At 41.8% G+C, this 17,390-nt stretch overlaps 1 protein-coding gene across 4 annotated transcripts in view; it reads left to right on the top strand.

The window, feature by feature from the left end:
- Nucleotides 1-17,390, top strand: part of NBEAL1 (neurobeachin like 1) — a 245,395-nt gene that overhangs the window by 138,561 nt on the left and 89,444 nt on the right. For all 4 annotated transcript variants that reach the window (XM_040441754.1, XM_040441755.1, XM_040441756.1 and 1 more), the window contains 8 exons: nucleotides 3,415-3,590; nucleotides 3,690-3,840; nucleotides 6,457-6,585; nucleotides 8,611-8,916; nucleotides 10,090-10,239; nucleotides 10,613-10,770; nucleotides 11,503-11,627; nucleotides 12,686-12,806. In XM_040441754.1, the coding sequence (XP_040297688.1) occupies nucleotides 3,415-3,590; nucleotides 3,690-3,840; nucleotides 6,457-6,585; nucleotides 8,611-8,916; nucleotides 10,090-10,239; nucleotides 10,613-10,770; nucleotides 11,503-11,627; nucleotides 12,686-12,806 (1,316 nt within the window). The remainder of the gene's footprint in view (nucleotides 1-3,414; nucleotides 3,591-3,689; nucleotides 3,841-6,456; nucleotides 6,586-8,610; nucleotides 8,917-10,089; nucleotides 10,240-10,612; nucleotides 10,771-11,502; nucleotides 11,628-12,685; nucleotides 12,807-17,390) is intronic.

Here is a 17,390-nt window from a genome sequence, read left to right as displayed (position 1 = left end):
AAGCAGCTGATTGACATTGTATGCTGTTATTTAATCTACCATCTACAAGGACACCCAAATCCTTCTCTAAGGCTACTTTCACACCTGCGTTTGGGTGTCCGCTCGTGAGCTCCGTTTGAAGGGGCTCACAAGCGGGCCCGAACGCATCCGTACTGCCCTAATGCATTCTGAGTGGATGCGGATCCGCTCAGAATGCATCAGTCTGGCGGCGTTCAGCCTCCGCTCCGCAAGCGGACACCTGAACGCTGCTTGCAGCGTTCAGGTGTCCGCCTGGCCGTGCGGAGGCAAGCGGATCCGTCCAGACTTACAATGTAAGTCAATGGGGACGGATCCGTTTGAAGGTGACACAATATGGCTCAAACGGATCCGTCCCCCATTGACTTTCAATGTAAAGTCTGGACGGATCCGTTCAGGCTACTTTCACACTTAGAATTTTTTTCAAACTATAATGCAGACGGATCCGTTCTGAACGGATACAAACGTCTGCATTATAGGAGCGGATCCGTCTGAGCAGACATCAGACGGACCCGCTCTGAACGGCAGTGTGAAAGTGGCCTAAGTGACTCTCCCAGTGCTACATCACCTAGGACATATGAAGCACAGAGATTATTACTACCAAGATGCATAACTTTACATTTGTCTACATTGAACCTCATTTGCCAAGTTGGTTGCCCAATCACAGATTGTTCAAGTCAGCTTGTAGTTTATGGACACCTTCCATAGACCGTACAGTACTACACAGCTTAGTGTCATCTGCAAAAATAGAAATGGTGCTATTAATCCTGTGCTCGATATCCTTAATAAATTACGGTAAATAATAAAGGGCCCAGCACTGAACCTTGGGGTACAACACTTAAAACCCAGGACCATTCTGAATAGGAATCATTGACCACAGCTCTCTGGACACGGTCCTTCAGCCAGTTTTCAATCCAATTACAAACTTTCCAAGCCTATAGACCTTACTTTACCTATTAATCGTCTATGAGGGACAGTATCAAAAGCATTTGCAAAATCCAGAAACACTACATCCACATCCGCCCCTATGTCCAGGTTACTACTCACCTCCTCATAAAAGCAAATCAGGTTAGTCTGACAACTTCTGTCCTTGGTAAACCCATGCTGGTTATCACTTATAATATTATTTACAGTCACATACTCCTGTATATAGTCCCTTAAGAGTCCTTCAAACATTTTTCCCACAACAGAAGTGAAACTAACTGGTCTATAATTATCTGTGAAGGACATAGATACTTTTTTGAATATGGGCACCACATTTGCCTTGCGCCAATTACTTGGCACTATACCAGTACCTAGAGAATCTTTAAAAATTATAAACAAGGGCACAGCAATGACTGAACTGAGCTCTTTAAGGTGTAATCCATCTGGACCCGGAGCCTTGTTCACATTTACCTTATTTAACTTCTCTTGGACCATATCTACAGTTATCCAATTGAGTATGTCACTGGATGCACTAACAGCCCCAGCACCACAGATATCAGCTCCTTTCTCTTCTTTAGTATATACAGAGCTAAGGCTACTTTCACACTTGCGGCAGAGTGATCCAGCAAGCAGTTCCGTCTTTCCGATGTCATCTGGCAAAACGGATCCGGCATTTTTTTTTTCACCTACGCAGACTGGAAGGACGGATCAGGCATTCAGGTATTTTGAATGCTGGATCCGGCACTAATACATTCCTATGGGAAAAAAAATGCCGGATCCGGCATTTAGGCAAGTCTTCCGTTTTTTTGGCCGGAGATAAAACCGTAGCATGCTGCAGTTTTATCTTTTGCCTGATCAGTCAAAATGACTGAACTGTGAAGACATCCTGAACAGATTACTCTCCATTCAGAATGCATGGGGATATGCCTGATCACTTCTTTTCCGGCATTGAGCCCTTTTGACGGAACTCTGTGCCGGAAAAAAAAAACGCTAAAGTGAAAGTACCCTAAAAAACCCATTCAGTAACTTTGCCTTTTCCTTATCTTCAGTGACTACCCCCTTACCATTATTCAGGGGACCTACCTGCTCTCTTTTGGGATTTGTTTTGCTCTCTTTTGCCACCTGCTGTTTGTTTTGTATTTTTGCAAATTTTATCTCCTTTTTACAGATTTTATTAAGCCCTTTGTAATCTTCAAACACTACAAATGCCCCCTCAGATTTATATTTTTAAATGCCCTTTTTTTGTCTTTTATTGCCCTTTTTACAGTAGCTGTAAGCCATGGGGGGTTTAATTTTAGCCGTTTATACTTGTTACCTAAAGGAATAAATTTTTAGTGCAATTACTCAATGTGGATTTAAAGATCTCCCATTTATCCCCTGTATTATTATGTGACAGTAGCTGCTCCCAGTCTATGCCCTGAAATGCTGCCCTCAACCCAGGGAAATTAGCCTTTTTAAAATTCAGTGTCTTTGCTCTGCCTGACAGAGTTTGCTTCTTATAGTTTAGGGGGAATATAATTATATTGTGGTCACTATTATTTCTCAAACAGTAACATTACCAATAAGCTCTGCATCATTAGAAATTACCATATCCAACAGAGCATTGCCCCTAGTGGGAGCTTCTACAAACTGGCCCATAAAGTGGTCCTGCAGAAAGTTGAGGAAGTTGCTTCCAGATGCCTCTTTTATCTTCCTTGAGAACCAAGGATAGAACATGTTAATATTCATACTGCTCAGTCCTTTTTTTCCACTAACATCATGAAAATCATTGTGCTCGTCCGACCATTCTTTAATGTGTTTGACCACCTTTACAGCAACATGCTGGCCCGTACATTACCAGATGTCTTCCTCGACAGTGTTTGTTAGACATGTGCCCCTGTTTAGACTTATGCTTAAAGGGGTTATCCAAGACTATAAAAAGCTCCCCTATATGCCCGGGCCCCTCACAATGATAATACTTACCTGGCTCCCTGCGCCACTCCTGGTCCCCGGACCGACGCTGCAGCTTCTCCCCGTGAGTGGATGAAAACATCTGGTGTCGGGGGTGGAGCAGCGAATAGCGGGGACGTGGACGAGCCTCCCTAGCATTGCGGGTGACGCTAGGGAGCCTCGTTCCTGTCCCCACCTGTCATTGACTGCCCCCCCAGACACCAGATGTTTTCATCCACTCACAGGGCGAAGCGGCAGTGCGGGATCCAGGAGCGACTCAGGATGCCAGGTAAGTATATTCAGTGTGAGGGGTCCAGGCATATGGGGGAGCTTTTTATAATCTCGGGCAACCCCTTTAAAAGGCTTTTCCGAATGGTTGGTTGCATCCTCTTCAAACAGCTGATCAGTGGGGGTGTTGAGAGTCGGACCCACCAGCAGTCACACATTAATTTTCTATCATGAGGATAGACCATCAATATGAAAATCTCAAAAAAAAAACTTTCAACTATAACAAAGTAATTGTACTAAATAAAATACATTCTTCAGGACTGTGAAGAGGAGCTGGTGCAGCTGCTGACAGACATACTGCTGTGTCTTATGTGGAAAGGCCTGGACAAGTCGGATAATGTTACCTGGATCGAAAGAGGACAAGTATTCTCTGCACTAACCAGCCTTGAGATGGCTAATGAATTGCTGCGACCATCAGATGTAATTAAACTGAAGTATGTCATTTTTTTCATCATACATTAAAATGTTTAACATGTCCTATTCCTTTATATTTGTATGTGTTCAATGCCTCCCATAACATTCACTATACACAGCTTGTTGGAGAAAATGCCAGAATGGGCTGTAACCGAAAACAGAGATCCGAAGACCCAGGTCAATGCCGAAAATGCAAACAGATTATTACACATTGTACAGGATTTTCTACAAGCTGAAGGTCGGGTTAATCCCTCGCTCTGGACAGAAAAGGTGAAGTAGATTTATGGATGTCTTTACACATTGTATGTTTCCTTCTTTATAACCAGCATATTAAGCCCAGTGCACCGACGTATGAAGCACACCGGCGATTTCACACTATTATCATAGCTTTTACAAAATGAAGGGCACATGCTGACTGCCAGTCCATTCAAACTCCTTTTCACTTTGATCGTGCAATAAAGAGCAACATGGGGCATGGAACCCCGATTCTAGTGATCAGTGGTTGTGTCACAGGTAATGGGAGGGGAAAACACCAGATAACACACAGAAGGAAATAGACCTCAAATCTAAGGGAGAGGGATGGTGACCTCCTAGGAATCCCTAGACCTCTCCCTGACTCCTGCCAATATGAGTAGACCCTGAAGGTGGAAATACTCATACACCAGAACCTTAGCCCTGGAAAGCCCTAGGAGTGGTGGCAGGGAATGAGACTACTGGTTCCTTCTCAGATGAAGGAACCAGCGTCTTCCTGAGGCCTAGAAAACAACAAACGCAAGCGAACAACAAAATGCACTTAGCTTAAAGAAGAATGGAGGAGCAGGAGATCCAAAGGAACAACACACCAGCAGGAAATATCAACCGCATGGTAAGCAGTGTGAGTCAGAACTAAATAGAGCCTCAGTAATGACCACAAGCTGCACCTGACAAGAGGTGTGGTCATTACCAAACAACAACACTGCAAGTAGAAAACGGAGAGACTGTCAGATACCCTCACCAGTCTCTCAGATCTTCTCACCTCTGTCATGGGAGGGACCGTCACAGGTGGTCCCAGACATGGAGCCCTCAGATTCAGACATTTATTCACATTGTGGGGAACCCCTGTAAAGGGGTTCTGTCACCTCCAAAATCTGTTTCAAACTAATTTAGAGTAGGTGCCCTGAAACATAACCAGTCTTCTAATTCTGAGAAATGCTGTCGATTTTCAATTTTTATGTAAATAAAGTTTTCACTACACCATGAGCCGGGCCGTTCCTTTTGGTGCAATAGGCTTTCCCTGTGTTATTGCTACCGAATCTGAAATCTCATTAACTGTCAAAAAGGAGGGGCTGGCACTGGGTTTCATTATATTGGAACAATTGCGCAAAAAACTCAGTAGCCTTTCCCACAGTGCACCAAAACATTATTTGCATAGAAATAAAAAGAAGCATCCCCTTCAGAACATCTGCTGTACATGTACCGCAAATGTCTGTCCTTTAAGGATGCGGGTCCCATAGCCGCCGGGTTTTTGCAGCTTCAGACACCTGAGACTAATGTCTACGATCGGTGATAACACCAGTTTCAGACATTTAACCCCTCAGATGCCATGGTAGTTCTGACCAAGGCATCTGAGGTAGCTTTCCCTGGGAGTGCTGCACTCTCGAGGCTCAATTGGCATCCCTATTCATTACCTCTGGTAGCTTCAGTCCCTCTGACGGATCTAAGGCCACTATTGATTTATATTGATGACCTATCCTCAGAATAGGTAGTCAATATCATATCAGCGGGGGGTCCGACACCTGCCCCCCCCCCTTTCCACCTCCCCGCTGTTTGAAGAGGAGGCGACGCTCCATGGGAGCTCCACTTGCTCTTCATTATGCTCCCCGTCTCGGAAGCGAGTGTAATTACAAGTACTCGCTCCATTCACTTAAATTGAGCGAGTACTTGTAATTACTTTACGCTGCCACTGCAGGGGAGACAACGTGTAGTGTAATAACGAGGAAGCAGCACATGGAGCACCACCTCCTCTTCAAACAGCTGATCGATAGGTCTCCTTTATTAGAAGTAAAAAAAAAAAAAAGTATAAGCAAAGTTTTTAAAAATGTTTAAAAAATAAATAAAAATTCTAATCAACTCCCTTTCTTCATAATAAAAATAAACATTATTAGCATTACTGCGTCCCAAAATGTCCAAACTATTAAAATGTAAACCTATTCATTCTGTACAGTGAACAGTGATGGCCGATTCACAATTTTTTTGGTCGCTTTACCTCTCGCAAAATGGTATTTTTGGAAAACTACACAGCTCCGTAGATATAAATTTTAATAAGTTATAAGGGTCAGAGTATGGCAATATATACAGTAATCAAATATATGCAAATCAAATATATATATAATTATTATTATTTTTTTTCAAAGTTTATTAATTATTATTGTATTGTATTAAAACACAAGAAAAACTATACAAATGTTGTATCGCTGTAGTCATATTGACCCAGCGATACCATATAAGGACACAACCCATAAAACTATAGCGGAATTGCTTTTTGTTTTTCAACTTCGCCCCATTTGGATTTCTTTTTTCCAGCTTCCCACTATGTCATATGCAATATTAAACGGTGCCGTTAGAAAGTACAACTTGAGCCGCAAAAAACAAGCCCTCATATGGCTCTGAGCACCCCAGGGGTAATAAACAGAAATGCAAAAATTGAAAATTGTTCTGTAGTTAAGGACTTAAACTATATTATATATATATAACAGGTTTGATTATGTTCCTGAACACCTGCCCTACGTGCCAGTATTCTGAAAGGCTCCCTTTAATGTGGATACTTTTGTAGCTTTAGGTATAGGAAATGTTACTTTGATGTCATGCTCCTATAATAGAATGTAAATGTACTGTTTTATCGTACAGCTACTAGAGGAGATCGTCACCCTGATGGACAGCCTGTCGGTGTGGTACCCAGCTGGTCTTGAATCTGAGACCCTTTCTCAAGTAGAGTTCCGACTTCTGCTCGGCTTCATTGGACAGGACAATCTGCAGGTTTGTTGAATGTTTCACCAGTTTGTCAACTTATCAGCCTCATCACTGATAATCGTGGAGCACTGTCCAAAATGATTATTTTACCTAATAACATGGCTCTATTCCTCTTTATTGTACCAAAGATATGAAGCATGATGCCCTTGTCCTCTCCATATCTCAGACATGGAGGTTTCAGTGTAGTTGTTCATGAAATCTACTACAGTTGAAATATTCTAACCTGTCGCTCCATTGTGAGTTTAATCCTCAGTTCCCTCATCTAAATTACCCCCCCAAAAGGGGGGGGGGGGCCATAGCTATTCACTTACAAGCACTGTCCCACATTTATCATTGGCACACTTTACACTAAAATAGGAGGATATTTATTATTCTTAATTTGTGTTCACTGGTGTCAGATGTGCCACAATTTATTAAGAGGAAAGAACCTCTTAATAATGGTGGCACATCTTGCCCAGTCTGTACGTCAGCTAGGATTTAGTTTTTTAACACCAGGAAACTGGCATACCAAGTTTACTAAATCTCCCATAATGTTGAGAGCCCTGTGCATCATGCTTGTCAGTTTGTAAAAGTGGAAAAAAAGCGTGGGTGTCATTTACAGAATTTAGGCACATTTATATATGTGACTTTTTAAAAAGTCAAAACTCACATCTCTACTGCACACAGACCCTGGTGTAGAAAAATTGCACTCTTTTAGCCAGTGTGAAAGCGAAGGGCAGTGATGCAAGTTCCAGAAGATTAAGGGTCCATTCACACATCCGCAAAATGGGTCCGCATCTGTTCCGCAATTTTGCAGAACAGGTGTGGACCCATTCATTTTCAATGGGGCCGGAATGTGCTGTCCGCATCCGTATTTGCGGATCCGCACTTCCGTTCCGCAAAAAAATAGAACATGTGCTATTCTTATCCACAATTGCGGACAAGAAAAGGCATTTTCTATGAGAGTGCCGGCCATGTGCGGTCCGCAAAATGCGGAACGCGCATTGCCAGTGTCCATGTTTTGCGGATCTGCAATTTGCATAACGCATACGGACGTGTGAATGAACACTTATCAAAGGAGGCACATTAGCTTTAACTTAGATACTGGCTAAAACGACATCACTTTTAATAATGGTGGGCCCTAGACTGCTGTGTTCATGTTGACTTTATGCTTGTTAACATAGGTAATTATTAAAGAAAATAAGTAAACCATTGGAGGCAATGGCAATTGGCAATAGCAGTATGGACTTTAGGGTCACTTACTTTACTGGAACAATTCATTATTTCACGCTGGTCCTAAAAATGTAAACTTGCAAGGTGCTCTATACACTGTGGGTCTTCAGCAGCGCAGGCAATAGCAAATACTCTTTCTTGTTACTAGACTGTATAGCAAAAGTAACCAAAATGATGTTTCTTGCCTTTTTACTTTACAAATCAGTTTGTCTAATCAAGCAGAGTTCTGCACCTGTGACAGAGTGTATCCAAAGCTGAGGATGGTTCCCCCGCCGCTTGAATGACAGGGCTGGACATCTCGGGCAGCCCGGACAATCTCACACCTGCGCTGCTGCCCTGAGTTGTGAAGTGCAGAGACTCTGCTTCAGGAACAGTGACTGTTCAGGCTATCCAGGAGTGTAGCAGTGCATGCCCAGCAGCGGAAGCAGAGCCTCTGTGCTACTCAGAGCCCCATCAGTCAAGTGGGTGAGAGCGTCATGAGCTTCAGGGACTCGCCGTGGAAGGTGCACAACTCTGATGATGAATCAAATTGATTCTTACAAATCAATTCACTCATCTCCAGTTGGCTTAGTTTGAGAGAGAATTTTATGCCAGAATTGTGGCACAATTTTGCCACTAAATATCTCATACTTGGCCTCACACCTTTCCACGAAGCCTCACCTCTTTTCTGGTAAGAGATGCACCTCGTTAGGTGCACGGGATTTCTCAAGAACTGCAGGCACCAAATTGTGTCAGTTTGAGCAACTGTGTTTAGGAGCACTGACTATAGTACATGTGAGCCCATGTATATTCCTATGAGAACTGTCCATTCTTCTATAGGTGTGTGCCATGGCCACTGCAAAACTGAATACTTTGTTGCAAACAAAAGTGATTGAAAAGCAAGAAGAGGCATGTTTTCTTCTCGGGAAACTGGAAGGGATCCTCAGCAAATCTATTCAGGAGAAGTCTGAAACCTACTCCTTTCTTGTTCCCATTGTGAGGACTCTGGTTTCCAAAATATATGAACTGCTCTTCATGAACCTCCATTTACCGTCCCTTCCGATTACTAATGGGAGCCCTTCCTTGTTTGAAGACTTCCAGGAGTATTGCAAGTCTGAAGAATGGAGGATCTTCATCGACAAATTTGTAAGTGTGTTAGTTTTTTCTTTCATGTACAGTCTGCAGTAAGTGTGCACCTTCAATGACCATTGTTCACGGGATACTGCTCCTGCTAAGACTAACCTTGTGTTTGGAGAAATATACTGTAGGTTCATTTATAGGCCCAAATGTTATTTCAGGTGGGTTATAGAGAACCTGTGGTGATTTCTTATATATATATTTTTTAAGATTCAGTCCAGTCTCATTGCAGCAGATTGCAATTCGGCCCATAGAAGACACTCCTTACCCTCTTCTTGCTGTGTTGGGTCTCTGTTACATGGAGGCAGTCCACTTTTCCTCTGTTTTCACTCTAGGCTTTAGGGTGGCCATACATCTTTGATAGCTCTCCAAACGCCTTGACACATATGCATACTTGTGTTCTCAGTGAGGAGAGGGGAATAATTCAAACGCCTCTGATAGCAGCTCATCTCCCTAGACAACAAAAGAAAGCCAGTCTATGCACATATGTAAAATACACCAAAAGGTTCACATACATCCACAAAAATGAACATTAGTGCACTGTATTGGATATTGTCATTGATGCATCTGTCAGCTACTGATTAATCCCAGGATTTCCATGGGGAGTGGGAGACATTACTGGCAGACACCTTTAGCAATAGAGATATATAGAAAATGAGGCGGAGAGCAACATCGAGTAATACCCTTCATGTATAAAGAGACACAATATGGAGATGCTCACCTGATGAGCCATAACAACTATAGCAGCATATATTATGCCCCCCGAGGCGGGTTCAGATCAGCCTCAGGGGTCCCACTATCCATGTCACTTGGAGTAATCTGAACACCCCTGTGGAAGTGCTGACAAGTGCAACATGAAAAAAATAGTTAAATAGCTGATACCATCGTGAGATGTAATAAAATAAGAATCTTTATTCATGACTGCAATTAAAAGTAGTCCTTAGGTAAAATGTATTTTGGGGACCAGCCCCTCCTTCGGTTACACAGGACAATGGACACCTTTGGCAATGGCAGAAGAAATATTAGTGCCTCCAACAGAGATGAAGCATATCCTGATTTCCTGCATACATTTGCCTATATTGACTGTAGGAATGACATTGCTTCTTACTGCTCAGCGAGGACACTTACCTAAGTCATGGCCTGCTACAGTGGTATGTAAATGTGTTCCTTTACCGTTAACAGATTATATCTTATATGAAGCAGTACGAGGCGGTCACATTTAGCAAGAGCCATGAGCAGATGGCTTTGTATTGGAAAGAATGCCATGAGGCACACATGATGAGTATGCACAAGCGTGAGCGCGAGCGGGGCGAAAGCAAGCTGAAATTTCAGGTATATGTCCTAGAGATCTCACAATCTATTTTAAATCACTTTAACTTAAAGATTAAATGGATGCTTAAAACGCATGTCATAAAATCGCGTCCATCACCTGTTTTTTTTTTTTTTGTTTTGTTGCTGGATTCTGCAGGATTGAAAAATGTAATCCTTTTGTGTCCTTTTTTCCCCCCAGTGTATATGTTAAACATAGGACAAAACTGTGATGTCAGCAGCCCCTAATCGATATGTCACTGGCAGATTTCATACATCTTTTTCCCTGAATAGTAGTATTCTACATGATTTGTTGTTTTTTTTGCTCTGGTTCTATTAACCAGGTTTTGTATTCCATACTGTATACTTCATTTCAAATATTTTTTCTCTTATGTAGGAATTTTTTTTGGAGCCATTTAATAGAAAAGCACGTCAGGAGAACTTGCGTTATAATAGTATGCTGAAGCAAATCAACAGCCAGCACACTGCCACTTTAAGGCAGTGGAAAGCAGCGCAAAGATACCTCACCTGTGAACGTGGACCTTGGGCTGACAGGTTAGCTTTACCTGAATGTTCTCACTTTGACGGTCTTGTCCGGCTGAAACCTGGCATTTATTCTGCAGACCTCATTGCAGTGAATGGGGATCCAGTAGGCTGCTCAGTTCCCAGAAACAGCCTGCCGGATCTCAGAACTGAGATGTGAACGAAGCCTTAGGGTACCTTCACACTAGCGTTTTTGTTTTCCGGAATGGAGTTCCGTCCTATGGGGCTCAATACCAGAAAAAAACTGATCAGTTTTATCCTAATGCATTCTGAATGGAGAGCATTCCATTCAGGATGCATCAGTTCAGTCCCTTTTACGTTTTTTGGACTGAGAAAATACCGCAGCATGCTGCAGTTTTATCTCCGGCCAAAAATACTGAACACTTGCCAGAAATCCGGATCCGGCATTATTTTACTTTGAAATGTATTCGTGCCGGATCCGGCATTAAGTGTTCCAGCAAAATGGATCCGGCTTTTCGCAGACCTTTAAAAATAAAAAAAAATAAAAAAATTAATACAGGATTCGTTTTTCCGGATGACACCGGAGAGACTGATCTGGTATTTCAATGCATTTGTCAGACTGATCCGCATCCGGATCCGTCTGACAAATGCCATCAGTTTGCGTCCGGATTTCCGGTTCCGGTGATGGAACTGGCTGCCGGAATCCTCTGCCGCAAGTGTGAAAGTACCCTTAGTATATAATGATTCTGGATAATAATCTGTATTGTTGTATTGTCTTTTAAGGAAAAAGAACTGGGAATACTGGAAGCTCTCCAATGTAGAGAACTACTCACGTATGAGGCTCAAACTGGTGCAGAATAGCAATTTTGACCCCCATTTAGAGGCCAGTAATTTGCGTGATAACTTGGGTAAGTTTATGTTCAAATGATCAGTTCTCCTAAATGTCTAATTTGAAAAATATGCGTTGTGCTGCATATAATGTAAAAATGCAGAACATAAAACAATGGAATATACTCGGTCACAGTATTTATATATGAAAATATTTTTTTGTCATGATCGATACATTTGACATTATTGCACACACACGCTTCTAATGTCCAGCTACAGCTGGTTTATTGGGATTTATTCGCCTCGCCCAGAGTATTTTTTGTCTGTTTTTTATGTCTGTGTGATATCCTAGTGCACAACAAGAACAATTAGTTTGGACACTGAACCTATAATAATGAACTAATGTACGTAAATTACTTTCTGCACAAACACACAAAGACTCAGATGCTGTGGAAATAAGATTGCAGCATGCATGTTTGGATGCCAATTTGCTGGCAAGAATTGCCCACAGATGTCAATGGGCATGCAAAACTATTGCATCCTCAAAGGGTTTTTCTGGTTTGCCATATTGATGACCTATCCTCAGGATTGGTCATCAGTATCAGATCCACGAGGGTCCAAATTCCGGCACCACTTCCAATCAGCTCTCTGAAATTCTCTTCACTGTTACCCGTACACCATGCCTGTTTTTTTTTTTTTCAGGTTAAAATATAGATGATTTTTTTGTCCATATAGTTGTGCGAATTAGACCTAATATTTATTTTTTGCTTTTTAGAGCTAGTTTCTTATATTTTATTTTATTTTTATTTTTTTATAAAATGTCACTTTCCAGTATATCAGGTACTGCTTGATGATACCAGATTCCATAGCAGTGGCTGTAGTACCAAATTCCCGAAGAGCCAGGCAACACCAATAAGGTTCCTATCCTGCTGTCAGTTGCTAGTGATCTAGTTCCACATTTCAGTGATGCTGAGACATCAGACTGCAAATGTCTCTGCTTAAAATTGGTGAATGTATACCTTTAAATAGGCTAGGTGAAACTGGTTTGGTAACAGTAATAATCCTGAAGTATCCTGAGTTTAAGAACAAAATCATAATGTCAGTGAATGGATTCTACATTGAATTGTCTTTTCTGCAGGTGTCCAACAGGCAGAACTGTCTAGTGAGTCACTACTGTTGGAAGCTGTAAAGCAAGTTAAAGTTAGTGACCTAGAAGATGATGGACTTGAGCTGCCTGAAGAGGACAGTACAGTCACAATGTATGTTCGTAATCAATCTTATTCTTACACTAAGATGATATTTGCATCACTTTTATTGAGATTAATTACTAGTTATTTCTGTACAATTTCATCTTTGTTGACATCCACAGTTGTGAAGGACCAAGAAATGGGTGGTTGCTGGTCCTAAATGGAGTATTCACAATAGCAGAATTAAAAATATTCTACCTACAGTAAAAAAAAAAAAAAAAATTCCTAGAGAAGTCTTTGAGCTATATCCAAGACAGGAACATCATTGTACTGTTTTACAAAGTACAGTATTAGTTCAGCATTATATGAAATATAAAGTTCTGGCACCAGTTCACAATAAGTATAGTAACATGATTTTAAGACTGAAAAAGACATCTACCCAACCAGTTCAGCCTGTTATCCTGCAAGTTGATTCAAAGGAAGGTAAAAAGCCCCATGAGGTAGAAGCCAGTTTTCCTCATTTTAGGGGGAAAAATCCTTCCCGACTCCAATCAGGCAATCGGAATAACTCCCTGGATCAACGACCCCTCTCTAGTAATATTATTACACTCCAGAAATACATCCAGGCCCCTTTGTTTGTGAGTTTCCCATCACCTTTTCCATCAGAGATTTCCATAGTCTCACTGCTCTTACAGTAAAGAATCCTCTTCTATGTTTGTGTAGAAACCTTCTTTTCTCTAGAAGCATAGGATGTCCCCTGAGGATAGGTGAGATCTCTGTACTGAACCCTGATATATTTATACATAGTGAACAGGTGTGAAAAATATATACGGTAAGTGGTGCTGTTCCGGGAGTTGACCCGGAGGCAGCAAGGGGGCGCCAAGGAGCGGAAATATTAGCAAAGCGTGAAGCTAAATGTGTTTAGTGAGGTTAAAATGGGCATGGTAAGATCATGTCCACAGTGATATTATTTAAAATCTGTAGTATAAACATACATAAGCATCGTTCGTATTGCCACTGATGGCAGTTGAGATAGAGTGGGACTTACTTTACCGGGGAGGGAAGTAAAGGATAAACTCAATACACCAATACTTGCACCTCCCCCGCCGAGATCGCTTGTAGATGATAAAAGTGGCTTCTCTCGTCCCCAAAAGATGGCACCAAATGCTCCTGGATTAGTGGGTCTTTATTTTCAATAAATATCTCGACGCGTTTCGGGATGTAAATCCCTTTCTCAAGAGCATACATACATACAGTGTGATATGGCAGTCTTTATATAGGGTGACTACATGCACATGGTTTTGGGTCATGTGAGTTCATATGGGGGTTCTGTGGTGGTGTTTTCAGTGGCTTAGGGACATGGCTGGGTGTTACTTCCAGCGGTGTGTGCGCCGAACGGCCGGTGCGTTCCACTGTGGGATGCATCGGACCGGAAGTGTATTGCGGCTGCTGTGTCTTGACTACTTGTAGGATGATGCACTCCACCCTGGAGCGCAAGAAGGAAATGCGTTCCACCATGAGGCGCAAGCAGTGCGGCCCTTCTGTGTCACATGGTGAGGAATGACAAAGGGGGCGTGTACGAGACAGATGAGTGCTAGATGTAGCGGTTGGGCATGTAGAATAGACGGTTGGTGTACTTAACATGTGGTACACAGTATTTTTCGGCATGTAGTGACCGGTACATATATAAGCAAATAAATAAGTATAGACAGATGTAGATAAATATAAAACAATTATGAACAATAATAAACATTATATTGTGATAAAAAGATGAAAACAATTATAGACCATAACGGTATATTTTGATAAAAGGGTTGCCATATGAAAGATATAAATATGTGAACTCATAAAAGTCACACTGGTAGTGGTTGTTTCTCCCTAGATTTGTCTTCACTCGTGTGGGTTATATTGTGTGCCTCTTCGGAGAAGTTAAATTAGGTAAAAACATAGATTAACAGGATAAAAGCATATGATAATGAAAGACCAAATGGAAACCCTTAAATCTAGATTTCTGGAGAAGGGATACCCAGAAGGCCTCATCTCTGACTCCATTCTCCGAATAAAAGAAGAAACCCAAAAAACTGCCTTCTCCCCAAACATAATACTGAGAAAAAGAAACCACAGACCCATGAAAATAATGAATATGTCTATAATTGTATTACCCAATACACCTCTTCCCACAACAAGATTAGATCTATATTCAAACACTGGCCAATACTTCGGAAAGACCCAATCATTGGCAACTCCTTACCAACTTCACCACGCATGACATACCGGAGGGCAAGAACCCTTAAACATATTTTGGCGCCCTCCTGTCCTAAACTAGGGGTATCCACTGAAACCTTCAAACATGCTATAAAGTCCGAGAACCCTAAGGGATCCTTTAAATGCGGACACAAACTCTGCAAATGTTGCCTAACAATAGCCAATAACACACAATCTGTGACCATCAATGGCTCAGGTGAAAAAAATCTCTCTCCGTAGCCATATGAACTGCAGCACCACGAACGTGATATACATGCTCGAATGCCCATGTGGGCTGCAATACATAGGCCGAACCACCCAGAGCATTAGAGAAAGGCTGAACTCACACCGTTCAAACTTCCACAAAAAATATGCCAAACACAACTTTTCGAGACATTTTGCGGAGACACACTCAGGTGATGCATCTCTATTACGATTAACACAGATAAAATGGGTCCCCAAATCCTACCTGCACAAAATAAATGTTTTGGATATTCCGATTCAATTCCTTGACTCCCTTCGGTCTGAACGAGTCTTTAGAACATAACTACTATTAATAACGACAAAGACCCACCACTTGTTTTATGATATACAATGGAAAATCATAGACCTCACTAATGAACGCTAAGCTTCAATAGTTTTTATGAATTCTCTCTCTATCAAATTACATAAATTTATGCTTTTATCCTATTAATCTATTTTTTTTAACCTAATTTAACTTCTTCGAAGAGGCACACAATATGACCCACACGAGTGAAGACAGAAATCTAGGGAGAAACAACCACTACCAGTGTGACTTTTATGAGTTCACATATTTATATCTTTTATATGGCAACCCTTTTATCAAAATATACCGTTATGGTCTATAATTGTTTGTTTTTATCTTTTTATCACAATATACTGTTTATTATTGTTTATAATTGTTTTATATTTATCTACATCTGTCTATACTTATTTATTTGCTTATATATGTACCGGTCACTACATGCCGGAAAATACTGTGCACCACATGTTAAGTACACCAAACGTCTATCCTACATGCCCAACCCCTACATCTAGCACTCATCTGTCTCGGACACGCCCCCTTTGTCATTCCTCACCATGTGACACAGAAGGGCCGCACTGCTTGCGCCCTTTATGGTGGAACACATTTCCTTCTTGCGCTCCAGGGTGGAGTGCATCATCCTACAAGAAGACAAGACACAGCAGCTGCAATACACTTCCGGTGTAACGTTACATTTCCCTACTTCGTGAGATTTCCCTACCTCCTAACTTCCGGTCGCACCACTAATGACGTGAGGAGGCGTTCCCCGAACATACCGGAGGACATAACGGGAGAACGGAGCGGCATCCAGGGATAATAGTAAGTGCAGTGAGATCCCTGGGCACCGCTGTATATGCCATGATACTTAGTTCACAATGTCAGGATCGGTGAAAGGTCCTCTTTAAGAGACAGGGAGCAGAATCTCCTGTCCCCTTGTGTATTCTACAGGTAGAAGCTAGTGTCCACCCACCATCTGAGAGACAACTGCAACTACAGTACCCAGAAAGATTGTCAAAATTAGGACTGAATGAAGATCTAACAACTATGTATAAATATGCAAAGACAATCAAAAATGGAGTCAGCCAAAAGCAAGGATTGGGATAGTAGGGGGGGGGGAGAGGATTTGAGATGACAGAGATTCACCTGGATGTGGAAGCGGTATAACCTGGTAGAGAAAGAAACGTGAGGCACCTTCCCAGACCGTAGGAGTTCAGTACAGGGCAGTGTACTGTATAGTAAGTGAACAGGTGTGAAAAATATATACGGCAAGTGGTGCTGTTCCGGGAGTTGACCCGGAGGCAGCAAGAGGGTGCCAAGGAGCGAAATATTAGCAAAGCGTGAAGCTAAATGCGTTTAGTGAGGTTAAAATGGGCATGGTAAGATCATGTCCACAGTGATATTATTTAAAATCTGTAGTATAAACATACATAAGCATCGTTCGTATTGCCACTGATGGCAGTTGAAATAGAGTGGGACTTACTTTACCGGGGAGGGAAGTAAAGGATAAACTCAATACACCAATACTTGCACCTCCCCCGCCGAGATCGCTTGTAGATGATAAAAGTGGCTTCTCTCGTCCCCAAAAGATGGCACCAAAGGCTCCTGGATTAGTGGAAGTCTTTATTTTCAATAAATATCTTGATGCGTTTCGGGATGTAAATCCCTTTCTCAAGAGCATACATACAGTGTGATATGGCAGCCTTTATATAGGGTGACTACATGCACATGGTTTTGGGTCATGTGGTCAGGAGGGGGCTGACCCTATCTGACATCATTTCCTGTTTTGCAAAAAGGGTGAATTGTCTTAAATAATACATTAAACTTCAGATGTGATGAAGGACAAATAGTCAGGTTTTACAAATATTAGA

The sequence above is a fragment of the Bufo bufo genome, chromosome 7, assembly GCF_905171765.1.
Source record: "Bufo bufo chromosome 7, aBufBuf1.1, whole genome shotgun sequence".
Taxonomy (NCBI): Eukaryota; Metazoa; Chordata; class Amphibia; order Anura; family Bufonidae; genus Bufo; species Bufo bufo.
Note: the sequence above shows the minus strand (reverse complement) of the source record. Positions and strands in the feature narration are given on the sequence as shown.